The 20151-nt window shown below is 41.7% G+C and overlaps 1 protein-coding gene across 2 annotated transcripts in view; it reads right to left on the bottom strand.

Annotated features, from left to right (window-relative positions):
• Positions 1-19881, bottom strand: part of INTS4 (integrator complex subunit 4) — a 32713-nt gene extending 12832 nt beyond the window's left edge. Inside the window, exons 1-15 of one of the 2 annotated variants that reach the window (XM_018908353.3) lie at positions 19766-19881; positions 18781-18975; positions 16764-16881; positions 15970-16076; positions 15579-15764; positions 14359-14409; positions 13640-13728; positions 13262-13382; positions 12676-12747; positions 11491-11665; positions 9217-9422; positions 6742-6884; positions 5672-5787; positions 3701-3834; positions 2765-2922 (exon numbers count right to left, since the gene is read on the bottom strand). In XM_018908353.3, the coding sequence (XP_018763898.2) occupies positions 2765-2922; positions 3701-3834; positions 5672-5787; positions 6742-6884; positions 9217-9422; positions 11491-11665; positions 12676-12747; positions 13262-13382; positions 13640-13728; positions 14359-14409; positions 15579-15764; positions 15970-16076; positions 16764-16881; positions 18781-18975; positions 19766-19819 (1925 nt within the window). In that variant the 5' untranslated portion in view covers positions 19820-19881. The remainder of the gene's footprint in view (positions 1-2764; positions 2923-3700; positions 3835-5671; positions 5788-6741; positions 6885-9216; positions 9423-11490; positions 11666-12675; positions 12748-13261; positions 13383-13639; positions 13729-14358; positions 14410-15578; positions 15765-15969; positions 16077-16763; positions 16882-18780; positions 18976-19765) is intronic. The other variant, XM_050971589.1, reaches the window with a different exon arrangement.
• Positions 19882-20151: the final 270 nt, after the last annotated feature.

Raw genomic sequence — 20151 nt, forward strand, 5'->3', positions numbered from 1 at the left:
AGGAAAAAATTGTCAGTTAATGGAACACAAAAGGCTCTAGTTCTCTAGTGCTAGCCAAGTTTTCTTAAAGTGTGCATTAAAAAAACAAAATTAGGTTTTTCTACAGAACTGAAAATAGGCAGGATGATGTGGTTTCAACATGTGCCTCTTCTTCTCTACACTTTGCTTTGATCCAAAGTCTATTAAAATTGGCACTTCACTTCCACATATCCTACTTAATTTATTAATTTTATTTTTCAGCTGACCATTTTCTTTTGTTTATTTTAGATTTATCTTCGCATTTAGGATGCAATTCTGAATATTTGGCTCTGCCAAACCAGAGAGTTGCTGAGCCCTGAGACATTAACAAAAATCCATGAGGTTATCTGTATAATATGCAGTCAAAGAAAATCTTTCCTAAGCAGAGAATCATAGAATCATTTATGTTGGAAAAGACCTCTAAGATCATCCAGTTCCACCATTAAGCTAGAACTGCCAAGTGCACCACAAGTGCTACATCTACATGTCTTTCAAATCCCTCCTGGAATGGTGAATACACCACTGCTGTGGGCAGCCCATTCCAGTGCTTGACAGCCTTTTCCATGAAGACATTTTCCTACAATCCAATCTAAACCTCCCCTGGCACAATTTGAGGCTGCTTCCATCTATCCTCTTGTCACTCAGGAGAAGAGACCAGTCCCCACCTGGCCACAGCCTTTCAGGCAGTTGTAGAGAGCGTTACGGTCCCCCTGAGCCTCCCTTTCTCCAGGATAAACACCCCAGCTCCCTCAGCTGCTCCTCACCAGACCTGTGATCCAGCCCTTCCCAGCTCCATTGCCCTTCCCTGGACACACTCCAGCCCCTCAATGTCTCTCATAGTGAGGGGTTGTGCTTCCCTTCAGCAGCAATGCACCAACAGCCAAGCCAGCCTCAACCTTACACAGAGATTCCATTTCATCTCTTTCCAGAGAGCAGAGTGAAGAGGAGGCTCCTGGGTGCTTCATGCCCATGTCACAATCCATCACAACACACTCATGGAGACCAGGATGTCATCTCTCAGCTAACAACTAGGCAGATATTCAACTTCCCTGTCTTATACAGTTCCCAATTCCACTAATTCTATTTCCTTACAAATCTTAAACAGATTTCAACATCCCTGTAAGAAAAAAAATTTATTCTTGTATAGATGGAGAAACTAAACCACAGACAGATTTGCTAAGCAGCCTGTCTTACATTTCTAACCAAACTGCAGACTGATGCTCCCCCCCCCACCCAAGCTCTGCAGCCAAAACTCTGAGTCCCAAGTAGACAAACTCCACAAGGTCTGTTATTTTTGTGGATGACAATTATAAAGGAGAAGAGAGTTATGTTCCATGACAAAATCCTTTGCTGTAAGCTGCTTCTATCGTCTGCTCTCAGCAACCAAATTGCTGGTGCAGGGATACCTTGCCCTCTGCAAAATAACCTTTAACACTTTTTTTGGCTTTGTCAAAATCCTCCCTTTGTCTTAAGGATGGAAAAAAGCAGTTGGTTTAGTATGATTTCCCGGGGAGGGGGGCAATCCCATCAGGAAAAAAGCCAAGGCAATAATTTCCATCAACTCAAAAACTGAAAACAGTCATGGCCTGGAAGGTTCCCAGACCCTCATGATTGAGAGGTTCTGGATGCTTGGCCTAGAGATTACCTGTTTCAAGTGTTTAGTACATTAAATGCTTTGAGAGTATATTTTTTGAGACTATTTTAGGCTGGCACAGAGCAGCTGCAAAACAGCTGAGGACAAACCTCACAGTTCCCACAGCTGGGTTTTCAGTGAGGAGCACACTGTTTACTCTCTGCTGCAGATGGGTGTGACAGTGATTCACAGCAACATATACACAACAGAAGGCAGCTATTTTGAAGGAATTCAAATAATTAAGCTTTTTTAAAATTCCATATTCCAAACAAAGCTTTTTGGATTGTTTTCCTAATTCTTAAAATAAGGCTCTTTTGCTCTTTCCAAGCAGAGGAATCACATTGAAAGGATTCTTTTCAAGTGTTTTGTTTGTGTAAATCAGTCTAGAGATGAAATGGAAGAGGCTGCATAAAACCCACACTGAGAAGCAACACCATACACCCTTATCTATACAGCAGCAGACAGCAGCATGCAAGAATGTTTTCCATTCCTGGAAAAGCTCTCTGACTTGCAAACTGATGAGGAATGCCCAAGTCCTTTGTAAGTGGGACGGGCAATAAGAACCTAAAATTCCAGAAGCAGGTCCTTTCCTGCTGAGTGAAAGGCCACAGGACCCAGAAAATGCAAGAGCAAATGGGACAATACCTTCTCCCCCCCACCCCCCCCAAAAAAAAAAAAAAAGACACCAAGAAAATCTTGTGCATGTACATTACAAATAATGTGATCAAAATTACAAGGACACAAAACTGAGAATGAGACACAAGGCTGTCACCCATAAACCATGAAAACTGAGAGTCTATTTTAGCATAAGAGAACAGTCCAAAAAGAACACCCTCACCTAACTCTTACTATGTGCTGAAAAGATGCCCCTGGCCCAAAATGCACACTGGTTATTTTGGGGGGCTGTGCCAGACCTGAGAGCATCCACTGATTCAAGAACAGGTCATGAACACCCTTTTATCACAACAGTCTCTAAAGGAAGGCTCAAGTTAAGCGCTGGACAGCAAATGACAACACTCAAATTCAAAAGCAAATTCAAAACAAAACAGCTGCATCAGAGTAACTGAGCACCCCAACACACCTTTCCATAAAGAGGGCAGCTTGAGGTCTTACCGGATGGTAAATTCCAGCAGCTCCTGTATGCCCCGTGGGTCGAGGTGCTGAAAGTTGTAAACCCTCTCCAGGCTCTGATGCAGGAACTGCTGGGAAGGATCTTCATGTGGGGTAATACTGGGAGAGACAGCAGAGGACACCAGCTTTCTACCTGGCAACTAAGAGAGAAGGAACACACACACACACAAAAAATAAGAGAAAAGTCTAACACAAGGAACAACACTGCAAAATGCTTGCATCTATTCAGCATGAAACTGAGAGCTCCAATTCATTTCTCAAATACAGAATTTATACCAAGGCTTTCAAATCTGCATCTTTGTCTGTCAATCCTCCCCACTTTACAATCCACTTGCACTACAGATCTTCAGGTTAAACTGCAACATCCCTTTCAGGGAAACATCTTCCTCATCTTACATTCGACACTGTGAAGCTGAGGGAAGTCCAAGACTGCACAAACCACCGCTCATTTTATGAGCTGTGATAAGACTTACAGCCAACTTCAACCCCACCCATACTTCCATGCAGGAAAAGTATGCTGCAAAGCAGAATGGAAACATTTCACCCACGAATATACTGTTCAGGTACGACACAAGTGAAATCTTGGAAGATCTACAAAGGCCTTTCCCACATACACAGTCAGAGCTAAAGAAAACTCCCAGGAATACTGCCCTCCCAGAATTCTTACCTAACCAGCAAACCATGTACTATTCTCACTTGAGAGCAATGATATTACTATTCTCCCCAAAATATTACAAGTTCCATATTGTAACAATTTCACATTTGTCTCTCCTGCCTAAATGCACATTTCAATATTAATTTCCATGATGCACAGGAGAAAAACCTTTCAGAATCTAAGTAGTACACAAACATGAAAGAGACTGGCAATATTTCTAACAGGGGTCAAAGTCCAAACCAAATTTACTTAGCTCAACTTACTCTTAATGGAGGGACCAGGTGAGAGAGACTGTCCCGAAGATACGCGTAATGTCTGAATGTATGGTCAGAGAACAGGGCAGGCATTGTTGGGCAACTTTTAGCAGCATTAAAAATCAGAACCAGAACAGCAATGTCTATTGCAAATGGATTGTTAAAGAAAAATGAAAAACAGCAAGAAGAGCTCCTTAGGGATGGGAAGTTAAAATAAGTCATCAACAACCCTTTCTTTGGCCAGGATTTGTCTAGGAAGTTCTTTATGGTTGGAAAATACTGAGCAAAACCCGAAGAAACAGCTGTCTGAGCAGATGAAAATCAAGTACAAAGTGCAAACATTACAGGGTGAGCCATACTGGAAAAAGGATGTTACTGCCAACATGGGATGGCTCAGAAGCAACACAAAGGAAAGGAGCCAGGGATCCCAAATACAGAACATGTGCATTAGGAGGAGTTTCACTCTTCCTTACAGCTTACACTGTGCTCACCAGTTTGCACCACAGAATCACAGAGTGGTTTGTTTGGAAGGGACCTTAAAGACCACTAGTTCCAACCCCACCCTGCCATAGGCAGGGACACCTCCCACTAGACCAGGTTGCTCAAGTTTTTGGTGCCCTAACAGCATCCAAAATTATACATTTACTGTCAAGTCTTTGAAAATTGATGCATTACCTAAGATGCCCTGAAAAACATCACTCTGCACAGACTTTTAGCAACCCAAAGAATCAAACATGGAAAGACAATTCTGAAATAGAAAACACATTTTCACAGTCTAAGACCTGCAGAAATAGAGGGCAGCCAAAGGCTTTCAAAGTTAGCCCCATGGCTGACACCTGCAACAGGGCTGATCCCAAGCATAAGCTCTGATTCAAATTTCCTAAGTGCTTTGAAGCAAACAAAAGCATGTTTTAAATATCAGTTTATACTGGAAACATGCTATTCAGGTTTACCCCAGCTTCTGGCTCACATGCCTATCTTCACATAATATGCCTCTGTAAAATTTGGTGGCAAGTTACCTCCAAAAGATTCTCTAACATAATATTCTCTAGTTCCTGGCAGGAAGGTGCATTGAGTTAAAAAACAGCATTCTTCTTCATGCAATGTTCCTTTAATTCTCAATTCACAGAACAACTTTACTCAAATTATTACTAAACCATGTAATTACAGATTAATTTCTCTCCACCTGATTCCAACTCATTTCAATTCTCACAAGGCATTCATTTAATCTGTATAAAATTTCTGGTCAATGGCCTGTGACTGGAGAGAAAAATAAGGAGCAGCTTCTAGAAGAAGGTTCCAGTCCAATGTGTCTCAGCATGCATCAGAAATAACATTATGTTCTGCTATCACACAGAAGAGAAGGGGAATAACAATGGAAAAATGCATTTCCAAGGCATCTCATGTTGTTGAGGAGAATGTTGTATCAATAATTGTTTGTATTCTAAAGCACTGGAAGAGCTAACAATAATATAAGGATTTCTGATGTTGAACTATTTCAGAAAGATGAAAAATTCAAAGCATTATTGGGATTCAGGCACTGCTGAACTTAGAGATGGTGCTGTTTTATAGACTGCACAGCAGTGAGCACAACAAAAGTTTTAACTAAAAAGAAAACAGACATGAAAAAACATTCTTATTTAAAAGCTAAAGCATCCTCAAAATTAATGCAAACTAGACAAATGCTTTGACATCAAAGGGCTCATCTACAAAGCCTAAACCTTGACAAATTTCTTGATTATTCATCACAGCATAAAAATAAGACCAATTATAGTCCACTGATATTTATGAAGATGGTTCCAGCTAACAATTTTTCCATCACTTGCTGAGTAACAAACTGAGTGCAAAGGGATTCAGAGACAGGCACAGGATTGTTTGTCTGCTACAGGGAGAAATGGCTGAAGAAATGTGAGAGTTGGGAAATCATGAATAAAATCTACTGCAATCAAAATTATCAACTGGCTTCATGAATAAAGATACAGGCTGGGTCATCCATGTCTGGTTCTGGAGTGTCAAAGAACGGATGTGTGCTCAGCAGCTCTGGGACTAATGGAAGCACCAAAGTGGGGTGCCTGCTTCCCAGGAACTTCAAGCATCTGGAAATACACAGATTGAAATATATGTTAGTAAAGAGGCACTTTTCAAAATACAGCATTCTAAAACATTACTACTTTATATTGCAGCAACACTTTTAGACAGTCGGCAAGAAAATCCTGCTGTCCAAGCTCAGTGTTTCTTTACAACTGATCATATGCATTAATATTTTATAGGATCTGAGAAAACTGAAAGGACAAGGAGTAATATTTTTTTTTAAAGTGTCTACAAAATAGCTAACACTTGGAGTTATACACTCCAGGAAGCTTTTATACTAAAGACTAATGAATGAGTGCATTTTTTTTTTCTTCAGAAATAGGGAAGATAGGAGGTAAAACCCCAAAACCCTAAAACTCCAAAAACAATGTAAAAGTACACTGGAAGTCAAAGCAGGCTAAAATAAGTGTTTCCAGTAATATCTAAGATATCTGATATCTTACACCTCAAACCATGTGTGTGGAGCAACATTTCCTCTATTGCTTCCATTAAACAACCAAAAAATCTGCTGCAAAAGTTCCTTCTTTTTACTTAGAAAAATTCCTCTGACAGCACAATGCCACATGACCAATCCATTTATCACAACTGATACAGTCAACTGCTGGTAAATATTACTATTTAACGCAATGTCAAGTGAGCAAAAACATTTGCATAGAAGAGATGAGGTTTCAAATGGAATTCATCTTTCCTGTGAATGCATGGAATAGGGGCACATTTCCAGGCACTCAATGCATTGGAATAGCAGTGGTCATCAGATCTGGATTCCCAGTGCAAGCATTGACAAGTAAGAACAACACAGAGTTTCCACACCCGTCATGAATAGCACATATTTACAGAGTAACAGGATTGTACACTTGCCATACGTGTTACCTCCTTAGAAAGCTCATATTTCCTAGCACCTCAGTTACTAAAAAGAAGAGGAAAGTAAGCAGACACACAAGGACACTGAACACACTCACTTCCATATGGATTCTCTGTCTGTGGGATACTTGGTCAGGTTTTTCAGCAGCTCCACCAGTGCGAGATGGATGCCTTCTTTAGTTGAAACATTGGTGCAACACAACAGTTCATGAAGTGCTTCCCGAATGTCCCTTGAAGAATCCTAAAATAAAAACCCAACACAGACACTGCTGAGCAAAACATGCCTGCATACACATTTACTTTAAAGGTGACAGCCTCTGTTCCTTGGCTGAGTTAGTAAAAGAGGTCTGTGAACAGCAGTGCCCATTTCTAGTGACCAAAGCTAAGCACAGATGAAGTGACAGACCAGGCAAGTGCTGCAGAGACTCCTGGTTTCATTCTCCTATGTGCTTCCTTTACCGGAATGAATGGGAACTGCTTCACTGCTGACCTTTCAAGCAGAGCAAAAATCACTACTTGGTTTGGGTGATGCTGTATCTTTGCAGTAACAAAAAAGGAAGGTGTTGGGCAGCTCAGTAAAACAATCACCAAAGATTGTTTTAGCATTTTCACTGCAGCCTTTTATCCTTTTCAACCCAGGGAGCTCAATTCCACAGGCTTTCAGCCCAGTCACCAGCTTCCAGAGGGTCTGAGGAAGCACTGACATGTCAGTGGCTGGACAGACTAGAATATCCAGATGAATTAATCACATTCCTTCTGCCAAAAACCACCTTGACATTCCATATGCATACATCACCATGTTCCTTGCTATCAGCATTTGCCTGGTGCTGCTGGACACATTGTGGAAATTTGATAGGATACAAGAACTGGATGCTTTTCAATGGCGGATTTTACCTTTTCTAAATTATAATTTGCAAAGTATCAACAGCTCGTTCATCACTGTCTTACACAAGAAAGAAGAAAGAGCAATCCTCTTGTAAAGGCTCTTAAATGACAGCCAATACACTTGAATGATCAGAGGGCTTTTGTTGGTCAAAGACAGACTATGACCACAGAGAAGACAAACCGTGAGGACTGGCATGACCACAGACATAAAATACTCCAGACCACTAATAAAACCCACCAGAAATGTAGTACAGAGACAAGCAAGGCAAAAGACCATGAAGGGACACAGATGAGCAACAGAAACTGAGATCAAGGACAACAGGGAAAGCAAATTCCAAAGTCTGATCAGAAAAGCAAGGTGTACCTGGTACAATAATTCTGATAAAGTGAAAGCAGTGGGGTGAAAACAAAGTTACCCGCAACATCCTGGTGTTCCATATTTATGCTGCTGGAACTAATTTAGGCAGCAAAGTCAATGGTATTTTTCCACATCCTTTATTCTTGTACTGGAAGATGGATCTTACAGAAAAGCACCAAGCATCTTTCAGAATCAGATAAATCCATTAAAATGTTAATAATTCTACACTTAAACTATCTCAATGCCTGATGATAATTATGATAATAAACCACAATACACGTGTGGTATATCATACATGATAAGTCAGCACAGAAGAGCCCAGCCTAAGCAGGACATTTTCATACCTCAATGCACAGGTTCCCACCTTAAACAAATGTAAATAATGACAAAAATGTGAGGCACCTAAAGCTCATTGCTTCATTTGCAATGTCAGATCATATTCCACAGCATTTGTTAAAATGCAGAGTGATAAAATAGGTTTAAAATGCAGACTGATAAAATGCACAGACCAATAAAATAGGTTTAATTAGTTTGCTGCTTCCTGAGGCACAACTGAAAGTAGCAATTGCTGCCCTGGATCAAGGAAATAAAAGGTGAAGAGACTGAAACAGTGGATTTGCACCATCTCCCAAGGCACTTTCCAAAAGAAGCAGGAACTTGCCTACCACAAGTAGTAGATTAAAAAAAATGCCTCAGGGGCTATAAGTCAGCAAATAAATCAGGTCGGAGAGGACAGTTTGACACAGTACCATTCCTAAAGCCAAAATCTCTTCCTGGATCAACCTCATCAACCAAGAAGAGCATCTGACTCGTGCTATTCCCTGAATCCTGGCTGAACACCAGGAGGATGCTCGTTGGGAAAACTCAAAATTATACGGCACAGCACACTGACAAACACCCTCAACAGAAAAAAGATCTCAGGTCAGTTTTGATTGGTGAGCAAAGACGTAGATGGCCAGCTTTGCTTGGTGAGCAAAGGTGTAGACAAAGCAGCTGAACCAAGGACACAGAAAGAAAATGAAGCTGCATGCAACATGAAGCGCATGGAGCGCTGGACCTCAACACAAGACTGAAGGAAAAACACGGAGGCAACAGCACAGTGATCAAAGGAAGAGGTTTCATCTAAAATTTGTCCTTTTCAGAAGTATTCCACTGTCCTGGTGCTTACAAGCTACCAGATTTTAGGAACCTTTGGCAGAGTTCAAAGAGTCAAAAAACCCCAAAAAAGGGTGGGGTTTGCTCTCAGAGGAAGGGACTGATTAGCATTACATAATTAAGCACCCCAAAGCAAGCAGGAAAGCAATTCTTGCCCTCCTCAAGAATTTCTTACCTCCAAGACAGCCAACACAGTATCCAGCTGGTCTTCCCTCAGCGTGATGTTGTTGGAAATTTTTCTCATTGTGTGTATTGACTGCAATCTGACCTCCTCAATTTCATCATTAAACATGTCAACCAGAAAATCCAGGCATTTCTCCGCAAAAGAAGGAGAGGACTGAGCCAACATACACAGGGCTTCAACCGCAGCAATTCGAACCTCTGTTAAAAGAGGAGCAGGGAATTCACTGTAAATTAATTAAAACTGTCTGGTTTAAAAGGACATTCACACAACAGTGAGGTCTCGTACTCCTCAAGGGCTGGGCTAAGGAGAGGAAATGCTAAGGAAATGCTGAGAGCCTCAGCAGGGACCCACTGGAGACCTCTTCACAGACAAATCTTCAAATCAAGTTTCACTTCTGATACAGCCCCTGCTGCTGCCATAAGCATCTGCAAAAGGGACCTGTAGGTGAAAATCAGGTCTCTAATCCATCAATAAATACTGCATATTTCATAGTGTGTTTTGAGAGCACAGCATTAACACTGGTATCTTAAGCAAACTAATTTAGTTAATTAAACTGTGGCTGTTTTAATCTTCCTGACATTTTAATTGCTTGGAGTTTTCACTGCATTTTTAACTTGCTATGCAGCACTTTATGAATTGCTGAAAAGCCCCAGAGAATCAATGTTCTGGCAGTTAACAGAATGAAAGTCTTCTGCTTTCTGACTTCATATTCCTCAAGACAAAGGAAAAAGGTACCACCTAAATATTAAAATTATTTGAATTAAAGTAAAAAAAAAATCAGAAAGCATCCTGGGTCTACTTACGCTGTAAAACATTGCAGGAATTTGAAGAATACCCAAATATAACAAGGCTAGGCAGAGATGAGAATCTCCTCCCTATAATCATCCTCATTAGCTTCCCTAACATTTATGTGCTAGGATCAGAAAAATGGTAATTAATCTGATATCTTGCAAACGTTGTTTTAAACATACTTCTTGCTTTCACTCAAATTAGCTCATCTTGAAAACATTTACTTGAACTCGTGTGGAGCTTTTAGGCCTATTGTTCTTAAAGAAGACGTCTGACTCCTCAGGATTCTGATCAAGTACAAAAATGCACAGACAGCAAGACCCCTGCTTGCTCAATAATGACGCTTTTGTCACAGCTCTGAGTCTCCATGGTCATTAAGACTCAGGTATTAAAGAAGAGAAACATTTTGCTGATTTTGCTCTCATAAGCTCACACACTAATTCAGATTTAAGTTACAACATGGAATTCAAGCAGTGTTACCAGTCAGGGAGAGCTCAGCAGTATTTAAAAATGCTGCAGTGGATAGACAGATCTGTGTTTATTTCACATTTGTTAATTTTATCCACATTCCTCAACAGCATCATACAGACACAAGACCTGCGGCACAAGAAACTGGAGAACATGTTTCATTGGGCCAAGGGGCTGAACCAGTGAAACATTTTTTATTGTTAGTCAGGAAAAAAAGAAGGCGCACTTTCAAGCTTCCGGGAGAGTTTAGCTACTGGGAAAACATGCATGTATTTGCAGGACTCATAAATATGCAAGAGCAATAAACCCACTTTTACAACACAATCTACAATATTTTGGTTATGGTCATTTTGCATGTTTTAACTTAGCCTCATCCTTCCAATTAAAAGCAAATTCAGAAATAACATTCAGAGCTTGGAATTTTCATGGTTTATGCAAATACCAGCCTTACACTGTACCAGGAGAGGTTTAAATGAAAAACATTCAGGTTGTCAATCATTTAAACGGACAACACAGGGAAGTGGAGGAATGGCCATCCTTGGAAGTGTTCAGAAATCATCTGGATGTGGCACTTAGGGACATAGCTTAGTAGTGGACTTGATAGCATTGGGTTAACATTTGGAATTGATGGTCTTAGAGGCATCTCCCAACCTAAATGATTCTATGAATTTCCTTCCTGCTCACAAAACACCAATTTCGAACAGCAGTAACTAACTCTGACAATTTATGTTCACATGCAACTGTTACATTTAAGTCAACAACAACAAAAAAATAATCCCAGTGGGTTTCTACAAACCAGAAGCATGCCACTTATTACCATATGTTACTAAAACTTTACCATTTATAGGAAGTTATTTGCTTTTCCTACCCAACTGAACACTTCTATCCAAAATTCTGTGCAACACTACAGTACCTTTGAAACAACTGCCATATCAGAGATCATAATGATGCTCATCAGCCAACACAGATCTCCCCCCTTTAGCTATTCTCTGGCCAGTTAACACTTACCATACATCTCATCTTCCAAGCCATGAACAAAAGCCCCACAAGCTCCTGATTCAATCAAGTTCACAGCACCAGTATCGATTTCCTCTTTGGGAGCGTCGTCTCCCCACTTTCTGCCACTTGAAAACTCCCCAGAGCTGTAGAGCTCTTTGGCTCGTTCATGTGCAGTGCGCTTCCTCTGGCCAAAAAAGCATTTCAGTTACAACCATGTAAACTTCAAAAGATGACTGAACAAAATATTAAACTGGATCTGAAAATAGATGTAGCTGGAGGCTTAGACACTGACACACATGCAAGAGCTAAGAAAAACAAACCTACTCTTTATGGCTATTTTTAACTGCCAGTAATTCTTTATAGTTTTGATGTAGGGAAAGGATAATAACAAATACATTTTAATTAACATATTCTTAGACATCCATTGTAAAAACAGCCAAACTGGGTCAGAACAAAGGCCCATCTAGTTAAGAAGCCAGTACGTGATCTGCAAAAATGCTATCACTTTGCATTTCAACTTGTTAAACTGCAATTAAATACTTTAATGCTATCAATACTATCCAGAGCTCAGCAATGTGTAAAGTGGGATATTCATTCAGTGTGCTTGCTAGTCTGCCTCCTTTTCCCACACACTCTAAACAAAGCTGTGCAGCACTTTCTTTAACAGCCTTTACAAAGCAGCACACAAAAAACAGCAGCTCTTCATCATTCTTTGGTAGACAGAAAAAAATTAACATAACCTTGAGCATGTTCCTTAAGGAAGGAATGCTACTGAAAAATTTTGTTCACAGGGTTAGTAGCCTTTAGCCACTCATGCTTCTTGAAATCTTGATGGTTTTTGATCAGATGTTGCAGGATGTTTCCAGGAGCTTGCTCCTAGAACCAGGATGCAATCTTTCCATACACAATAGGCAAAGCTTTTAGCCAAAAAACTATCAGAACACCACAAACATTTATCTCTCAGTTGTTGCAAAACTTGAATAGCCTAGAGCTGTTTCTTACATGCTTGGTTAATGAAAGCTAAAACTAGCAATTGCCTAATTGACTTTAATCTAAAACAAAACCTGTCATCATCAATTAACTCTCAGCAACCCTCAGGCAAGGGCAAGGTGAACAAGCACACTAAGTATTAACACACCTCTTGTGTGATTTTAGTACCTATACACAGGAAAACAAACACAAACACCTACATACCCTCAGATCTGACATGAGCTTCTTGTCAAGGGTCTGCTCCAAGAAATGGGAGCTAACTTGTTGCATAGAACCCTAAAGAGAAAAAAATATGAAAAGGAAGAAACAGGATTATTCTCAACTGCACCATATAATTTCCTGACTTATCCCAACATGGCATTCAATCTTATCCACACATTCTAATAGCTTTATGTAATACCTGACACTATTGTACGTCAGAGTCTAAAAAAGTGAACTTAAGAATCAGAACATCTTATTTTTCCACTGAGGTTAATGTGGCTTTTCTTGAGTTCAGTTGGTTCACATGTCCTGTGGTAGAGAAGTAGGGGCAGGAAATTATGACAAGGATTTGTTTTTTTCTTTAATGTTCAACAATCTACTGTCAAACGAAGAATCACTGCACAGTTGAGCTGAAAAACTGTTGGGTTTCCTCAGCCTCCCCTCTTTACTTCACCTCAGAATTTTGGGAGAAATTTAACTTTACGGTTTTAAACATCCCCCCATTCTTTTTTTTTTTTCCAAATATACATGAAAAGTCAAGTAACAAGAGAAACTATTCTCTGCTAGAGAAGAAAATAATGCAACTTACCAATAACTTTGCAGCTTGTACTCTTACAACCCAGGAACCATCACTAACCATATGGCAAATTTTTCCAAAGGCATCATCAACCAAGCGAATTTCTTCATTAGAAGAAGGAATCGGGACGATGCTGACATGGAGAAATCAGTTTGTTGATTGTATTCCATACTGGATGGCATCAACAACAAACAACCATGCTGATTTCCTATCAATTGTTCAAAAATACCAGGAACCAAAACTTCACTGCATCAGTGCATTCTCATCAGGCATCAGCCATTTGTACACATCAGTTTCCTAACAGCTCCTCCTCAGACCTACTAGCACAAACTCTCAGGATTAGGATGATTACTTGGCCAGTACTTTGAGTACAGAGCATGCAGGACGTACCTTTCAGGGTAAAGCTGACTGAGGACCCAAATCAGCTGAACTGCAGCACTGCGCACTTGCTCATAATCATCTGCCAGAAGCTTGCAGGCCTGAAAAAACATTCATAGTCCGATAAACCTGAAACAACTCCACCTGAGCTGTCATTCACTTCCCACAACCTCAGCAGCATCCTTACCATAAGACAGGACAGATCAAAAATCAAAATGAATACAGTCTTCCCTGCTACTCCCTAGTATTTCCAAGTTTGATCAGGCAGACTAGATCTAATCAAGTCAACCAGGCACATGTTATAAACTCCAGAACTGCCTGTACTATGCAAGAAGGATGAAATGTGAGTCTGCAATAGAACTGATTTGATACAGGCTGTAAATGCACAGCTTTACTGATATAACAAATACAAGTTTCATGGGTACTCTCCAATAAACAAGGAGACTTCCCGACTATGATTGCCAGATGACAAGAATGACTTTAATGCAATGCCTTGCCCTTCCCATGATCCCTTCCCCAACAAACAATATATAAAAGAGCATATGCTTTAGTGCATTTAAGCACAATGGATGCAAAATAACCTTTTATTTCCACTGTTATACAACAAGGAATATCTGCAACCGAAGTGTAGAATACTCCTCTGCTCAGTGCCCTCCTCCTCACAAAACACACTGCCAGAGAACTCAAAGAGAAAGATGTGCAGACAAGCACAAAATAAACTAAGGTTTTACCTGACTATAAATAGCTTGCTGTAACTTTAGTCCTCTTTCATGAAGCTGTAGCTACAGGGGAAAAAAACCAAAACAATGTAAGAAAGTGTAAGTACAGGTTTAAGGGACACAGACTGAGTTTTCACCACAGTTTTTCTGTTTGAGCTGCTATAATTAAAATACTGCATTACCTTGACCATAAATATTTTAAATAATATTCTTGAGTTCAGTATAATTTTTTAGCTTCACAGTCATTCATTCTTAGATTACGGACAACAATTTATACAAATACACTGCCTGTTCATTCTCCCAACCTTCAAATAATTTTTTAGTGTTAGCCATATCCAACCACAATTAAAATAGATAATTAATCACTTTATTACCATTCCCGAAACATGAATCCAAAAGTAGCATTTACATGGCACGAAAATTCATTGGCAATCTTTCTGTTACTGAATCACAGGGACAGCAACGTGTCCTAAACTGTTGGATGAAGTAAGTACATCCTCCAGGAGAGGGAGATTTCAGAGAGATTCAAGTGTAATCTGATCTCCTCAAATGGATCTTCCTTCTTTCTCCGGAGTTAAATAACATTAATTCAAAGATCCTTGTTGACCATCACAGTAGACAGAACATTATTATAAACTTTAAGGGGTAATAGAGAAACTTCTGTATCCCCATACACTCACAGGCAACTCACATTCAGCAATATTGTGAAATGCATGGTCTTTGCTTGCATTTCTGCAAAGCTAAAAGCTTCTGAAGGGTCCCCACACAAAAAAACCCAGAATACAGTATATCTCATGAACAGTTAGAGAATGCTAATGAATGTAACCATGAGGCAAAACATAAATGTTTGCTTTAAAACAAACTAACTAAATTCTTTCTGGACTTATCACACAGGTTTCCTATCATAAGCAGATACCTACTGCATTTTGGAGCACTAGCGGTTTATTCTGGTAACCAACAGTAAATCAAGAAATAAATCTGCCACTAAAAGAAAGACCCTACACACACTCAAAAGAATGAACAAGTTGAAAAGCTTCTTCAGCTATACCTGAAGCTGAAGTTATGCATCACCCAAATGCCCCTTGAGATCTCATGTTACTCAAATATTTCAAGACCTAGCTTATTGTTTCAGGTAATTTTGATACACTAAACAGACTTTTACTAAGTTAATTAAAATAATCTTTAAAACAAAGTGTTTTAAAGATTTCTTCTACGGTACCAGCTACACTTACCATGGCTTTTATAGCTGCAGTTCTAACTCGAGGGTCCTGATCATTAAAATGATCTCCTATTATCTTCTGGACATCTTTGGCCGCCTGGCTTTCAGCCTCCTTTGCAACACCTTTTTCCACTGGGCCAAGACACCCAATTAGCTGAAGACACTTATTCCTTACACCATGAGAAGAATCTGTCAGATGCTGGGGAACAAGAGATGAGCAGATGTAACTGGATTCTTATGTTTCTTTCAGCCCTTTGAAACATCATGCTATGTTTCCTAGCAGTTATTAATCTTAGCATTGTAACAGTTTGTTGAGAAAAATGAAAATAATTTAAGTACTGACTGCCTTTCTTTTTTTCTTGTGGCAGCGACAAAAGTTTCCTGGCCCAGGGAGGCCTCCTTACCTTGCAGGCTACCTCCACCAGCCTCATCCTGACAGATGGATTCTCTGGGAGTTTTGTGCCAATCACTAACAGGGTATCCAGCAGCTGAGCAAGGACTTGGTGAGACTCTGCAAGACAGAAGAGTGAAATGCTATGCACTACTTTGCTAAACTCTTACTAGCTACAGGATCACAGACTGATCCACATTGGAAGGCCATCCTGAAACCTTTCAAGGCCTGAACTAGCCCAGCTCCCTCAGCTGTGCCTTGTACATCACATACCCCAGTCCTCTACCACCTCAGTGGTTCTGCTGAACTCACCCAACCTTACCAGCACCAATCTGACACTGGGGAACCCAAAACTGGATAAAGTATTCCAGATGTGGCTTAAACAGTGCTGAGTAAAAGGGCATGACACCCTCCCCCCTTGACCTGCTGGCTACACTCCTGTTGATACAGCTTGATGAGCTGGCCTCTAGCATAATATAAAAAAACTCTTCTTCAAACATATTTCCATTTTAAGCAAAACTGTCCTGTAGAACAGAGAATCTCAGAGGCAACAGCTCTCAGATGAAAATGCAAAAGCAAATTTTGCACTCCTTTAGAACAAAGATATAGAGCAGGCAAGTCAGAGGAATATTCTTTTCCTCCTCAGAACACGGTGTTATCTGTCATGATTCACAAAACCAAAAAATAAATACTCTAAGCAGCAATTCCCAATCATACACCTGAGATGTAAGGCCTTGCCACTGTCCCAAATACTTTGACAGCATGATTCCACCTTGACCTCAAGCACCACATCAAAATGAGACTTACTCTCATTCTGAAGGGTGTTAATGGCATCATCCATAATGCAGTCTGGGGAAAACCCTGCAGTCTTTGACAACAATCCCAGCAAGGATGCAATCTTCAGTCTTACAGAGGCATCATTCTCCTGGAAGGAAACAACAACCCAAAAAAACCCCAATACAGTAAGGTTAAAGAAAAAAACCATCATATATTACCTACATACATCTACTCATTTAAGAAACAGCAAATGCTGTCACAGGTGATGATTACATAAGTAAGCCTCATCAATTAATATTCCTTTAAAGTTAATTTCAAAAGTTCATGCATTTTAAAGATTTATTTTGAGGCTCCTATAGACTCATGCACACAAGACTTCTGGTCATAACTGGATGATCTCTTTCATTGTATTGCCAAGGATATCCAATGCAGAATAGAAAGGCAAAAAGTCATCTGGATGTCATACATAGATCTTACCAAGCATTTGTGCAACAATGAACACAGGGTTGCAGAAAAATTAGAGTAACAAATATCCCATCTTTCAACAAGAAATTTTAGTTACAACTGTTATATCTGTCAAATGTTTAAGAGAGACTTCAGTGCCACACACAGCCTCCAAGTGACAAATGTGACACCCAAGGCAGTAGTCCCTTTCTCAATTGAACTGAGAAGCATTTTTTATTTTAGAGTGGAAGTTATGTGTTTGAACAATGGACACTGTTATCAGGACTGTATGGGGACTGCCCTACCAAAATCTATAGGGATGAAGGAGCAGGAGGCTACAGGGCCATCTTAAACAAAACAATGACAATTCAAACAAATAAATCATCACATAACTTCCACTGCAGTTACAGCTTTCAAGGTCAAGTTTCTGGATGAACAGGGAAAGTCTAAGTGTTATGAAGTACTAGGAAAGAAGTTCTTTCGTAAATTTTTCTGTAAGTAAAAAAATGTCAGCTATGGTAGTTTTAAAAGCAGTGTTTTTAAAAGCTGGATTCTCTAACAGGCTGCGTTCTTGCCAGTGTGATCTCATCTGCAGGTTCATGAGTCTCTCTTCTGATACAAGCTACAAAAAAAAACTTTAAGCAAAAATAATCTGTTATTTGACCAGGAACTGTGTATTTCATAAAATCAGAGAATAATTTATGTTGGAAAAGACCTCCAAGTCCCATCCTTAACCCAGCACTAAAAAGTCTACCACTTAACTGTGCCCCCAAATGCCACATCTACCCATCTTTCAAATACCTTCAGGGATGGTGACTCAAGCACTGCCCTGGGCAGCCTGTTCCAGTGCTTGATAGTCTTTTCCGTGTGGAAAGTTTTCCAATGTCCAATCTGAACCTCCTAGGAGCAGCTTGAGGCCATTTCCTTGTTCTACTGTTTGCTAATTGGAGAAGAGACTGATCCCTGACAGTTTTTTCACAGATTTGATATTAGGGAGAAATTCTTCACTGAGAGGGCCGTGAGGTATTGGCCCAGAGAAGCCTGCCCAGGGGAGCTGCTCATGCCTGGAAGTGCTCAAGGCCAGGCTGGATGGAACTTTGGGCAACCTGGTCTAACAGAAGGTGCGTGCCCCTGCCCTAGCAGAGGGGCCAGAAGTGGATGATCTTTTATGTCCCTTCAAACCCAACCCATTCCATGATTCTGTGATTTTAAAAGTGCTGGTTTTTACCATGTAAGCAATAGCTAAAAGGTTTCTCCACTGCTAGAGAAAATTAGGAATAAGGTAAGGACACATCAGTCAGGAAAGTGTTAGATAAAGCTGAAACAGCTCTAGGCAGCTGGGCTTCCTGGAAAACTTGACAAGTTAACTTCCACACAGGCCATGAGCAGGGAAAACTTGTCACAGGCTGCTGAAACCATCAGCACAGGGACGAAGTAACACAATCAGAAATCACTTGGGTCGAGGGCTACAGCTGTTAACTCTCAGCCCAGGCTGTTGGCAACTGAGTCAGAAACACAGGAGCCTGTGAGCCTCTGTTCAACATCCCACACCAAGCAAACAGGAGCAGAAGGAGCAAGCATGTTTGGCTCCCAGCTTCACCACCTTGTAATAATGCTCCAGCAGGATCCTGACAACCCCTTCCACGCTCTCCACTTCCACAGGCTTCCTGGCAAACTGGAGCAGGTACTGCAAGGCATCTGCAGGCGAGGTGGCTTTGCACAGGTCCACGTGGAGCGCTGCTGACTTGCTGGGCTTGGTCAGCCGCAGCTTCTTAGTGGACAGGTCCTCATGCTGCTGCTGTGGGCAGAGGGACACGGCTCAGAAACAGTGTATCCAGACCCGCTCTTCCCCAGACTGAACACGGGGAGGCCTAAGGAACTAGGCTAGTGACTCCCATGTCCCAGGGCAGTCACTAGCCCCTCCTTCATCTGTCTCAGGGAGACACCCATCCTCAGTGGCTGTTACTGTCCTGCCCAGGTAGTCCCTGTCCCCGAGAAACACGGTATCTCCCCACCCTAGGCGGAATCAAATCCTGCTGCTTCCAACACTAAATGTGTTGGAAGCAGCACTCCCATTGGCCTGGAGAAGCCCAGAAAGACGCTGTAGTTCCTCCCCCAGTCGCTGGCTGGAGAATGCTTCCTCTTCCCCGCATCAGTCCCGGCCCTGCTCAGCTCAACGAATCAACAAAATGGGTCTGGTTGGACGGGACCACAGCGGGTCATCTCGTCCAACCTCCCTCTCAAGCAGGGTCATCCCAGAGCACACTGCACAGGATTGCGTCCGGACGGTTCTTGAGTATCTCTAGTGGGGGAGACTCCACAACCTCTCCCTCTCTTCATCCTGAGGGGAACACCTTCCCTCAGACCTCACCCCTCCGGCACCTCCCGCCTTCCTAAACTCGGGGGCGACCCGTCCCACTCCTCCCCAACTCCTCAGTGGCCCGCCCCAGCCCCGAGCGAGCGGCGCTCTCAGGCTCGGCGCCGGGCTAGACCGGCGGGTTTTCCCACAGCCCCGCCTCACCCGCCAGCACCTCCCGCCACACGGCAGAGCTCAGAGCCGTCCATCCTGGCCAGGGGGTAAGAGTTACCTGGACCACCTTGGTGAACTCCTCATACACCCGCTTCTTCAAGTGCGCCGCCATGACGCCGCCGCACAACCCGGAAGAGGAGCCATAGAGCTGCCGCGGGGAGGGGCCCGAGGCGCGGCCCCTCTTTCCGCCCAGAGGCCGCACTCTATGGTCCGGCGGCCTCCCGTTGCCATGGGGACGCGGGCCCAACATGGCGGCCGCGGCTGGGCCCGCCCCTCAGGCAGACCCGCCCGCCCCTCAGGCAGACCCACCCGCCCCAGGGCGGCTGCCCCGAGCTGTTCCCCCACAAAGTGCGCCCAGGTTTCACTAGTATTCGATTTTAAGCCGACTTTCCCGCCTATTTCTGCTTTTTTAGCAAACAAAGAAATTAATGTTCATTGGTTTTA

Source organism: Serinus canaria, chromosome 1, assembly GCF_022539315.1.
Source record: "Serinus canaria isolate serCan28SL12 chromosome 1, serCan2020, whole genome shotgun sequence".
NCBI lineage: Eukaryota > Metazoa > Chordata > Aves > Passeriformes > Fringillidae > Serinus > Serinus canaria.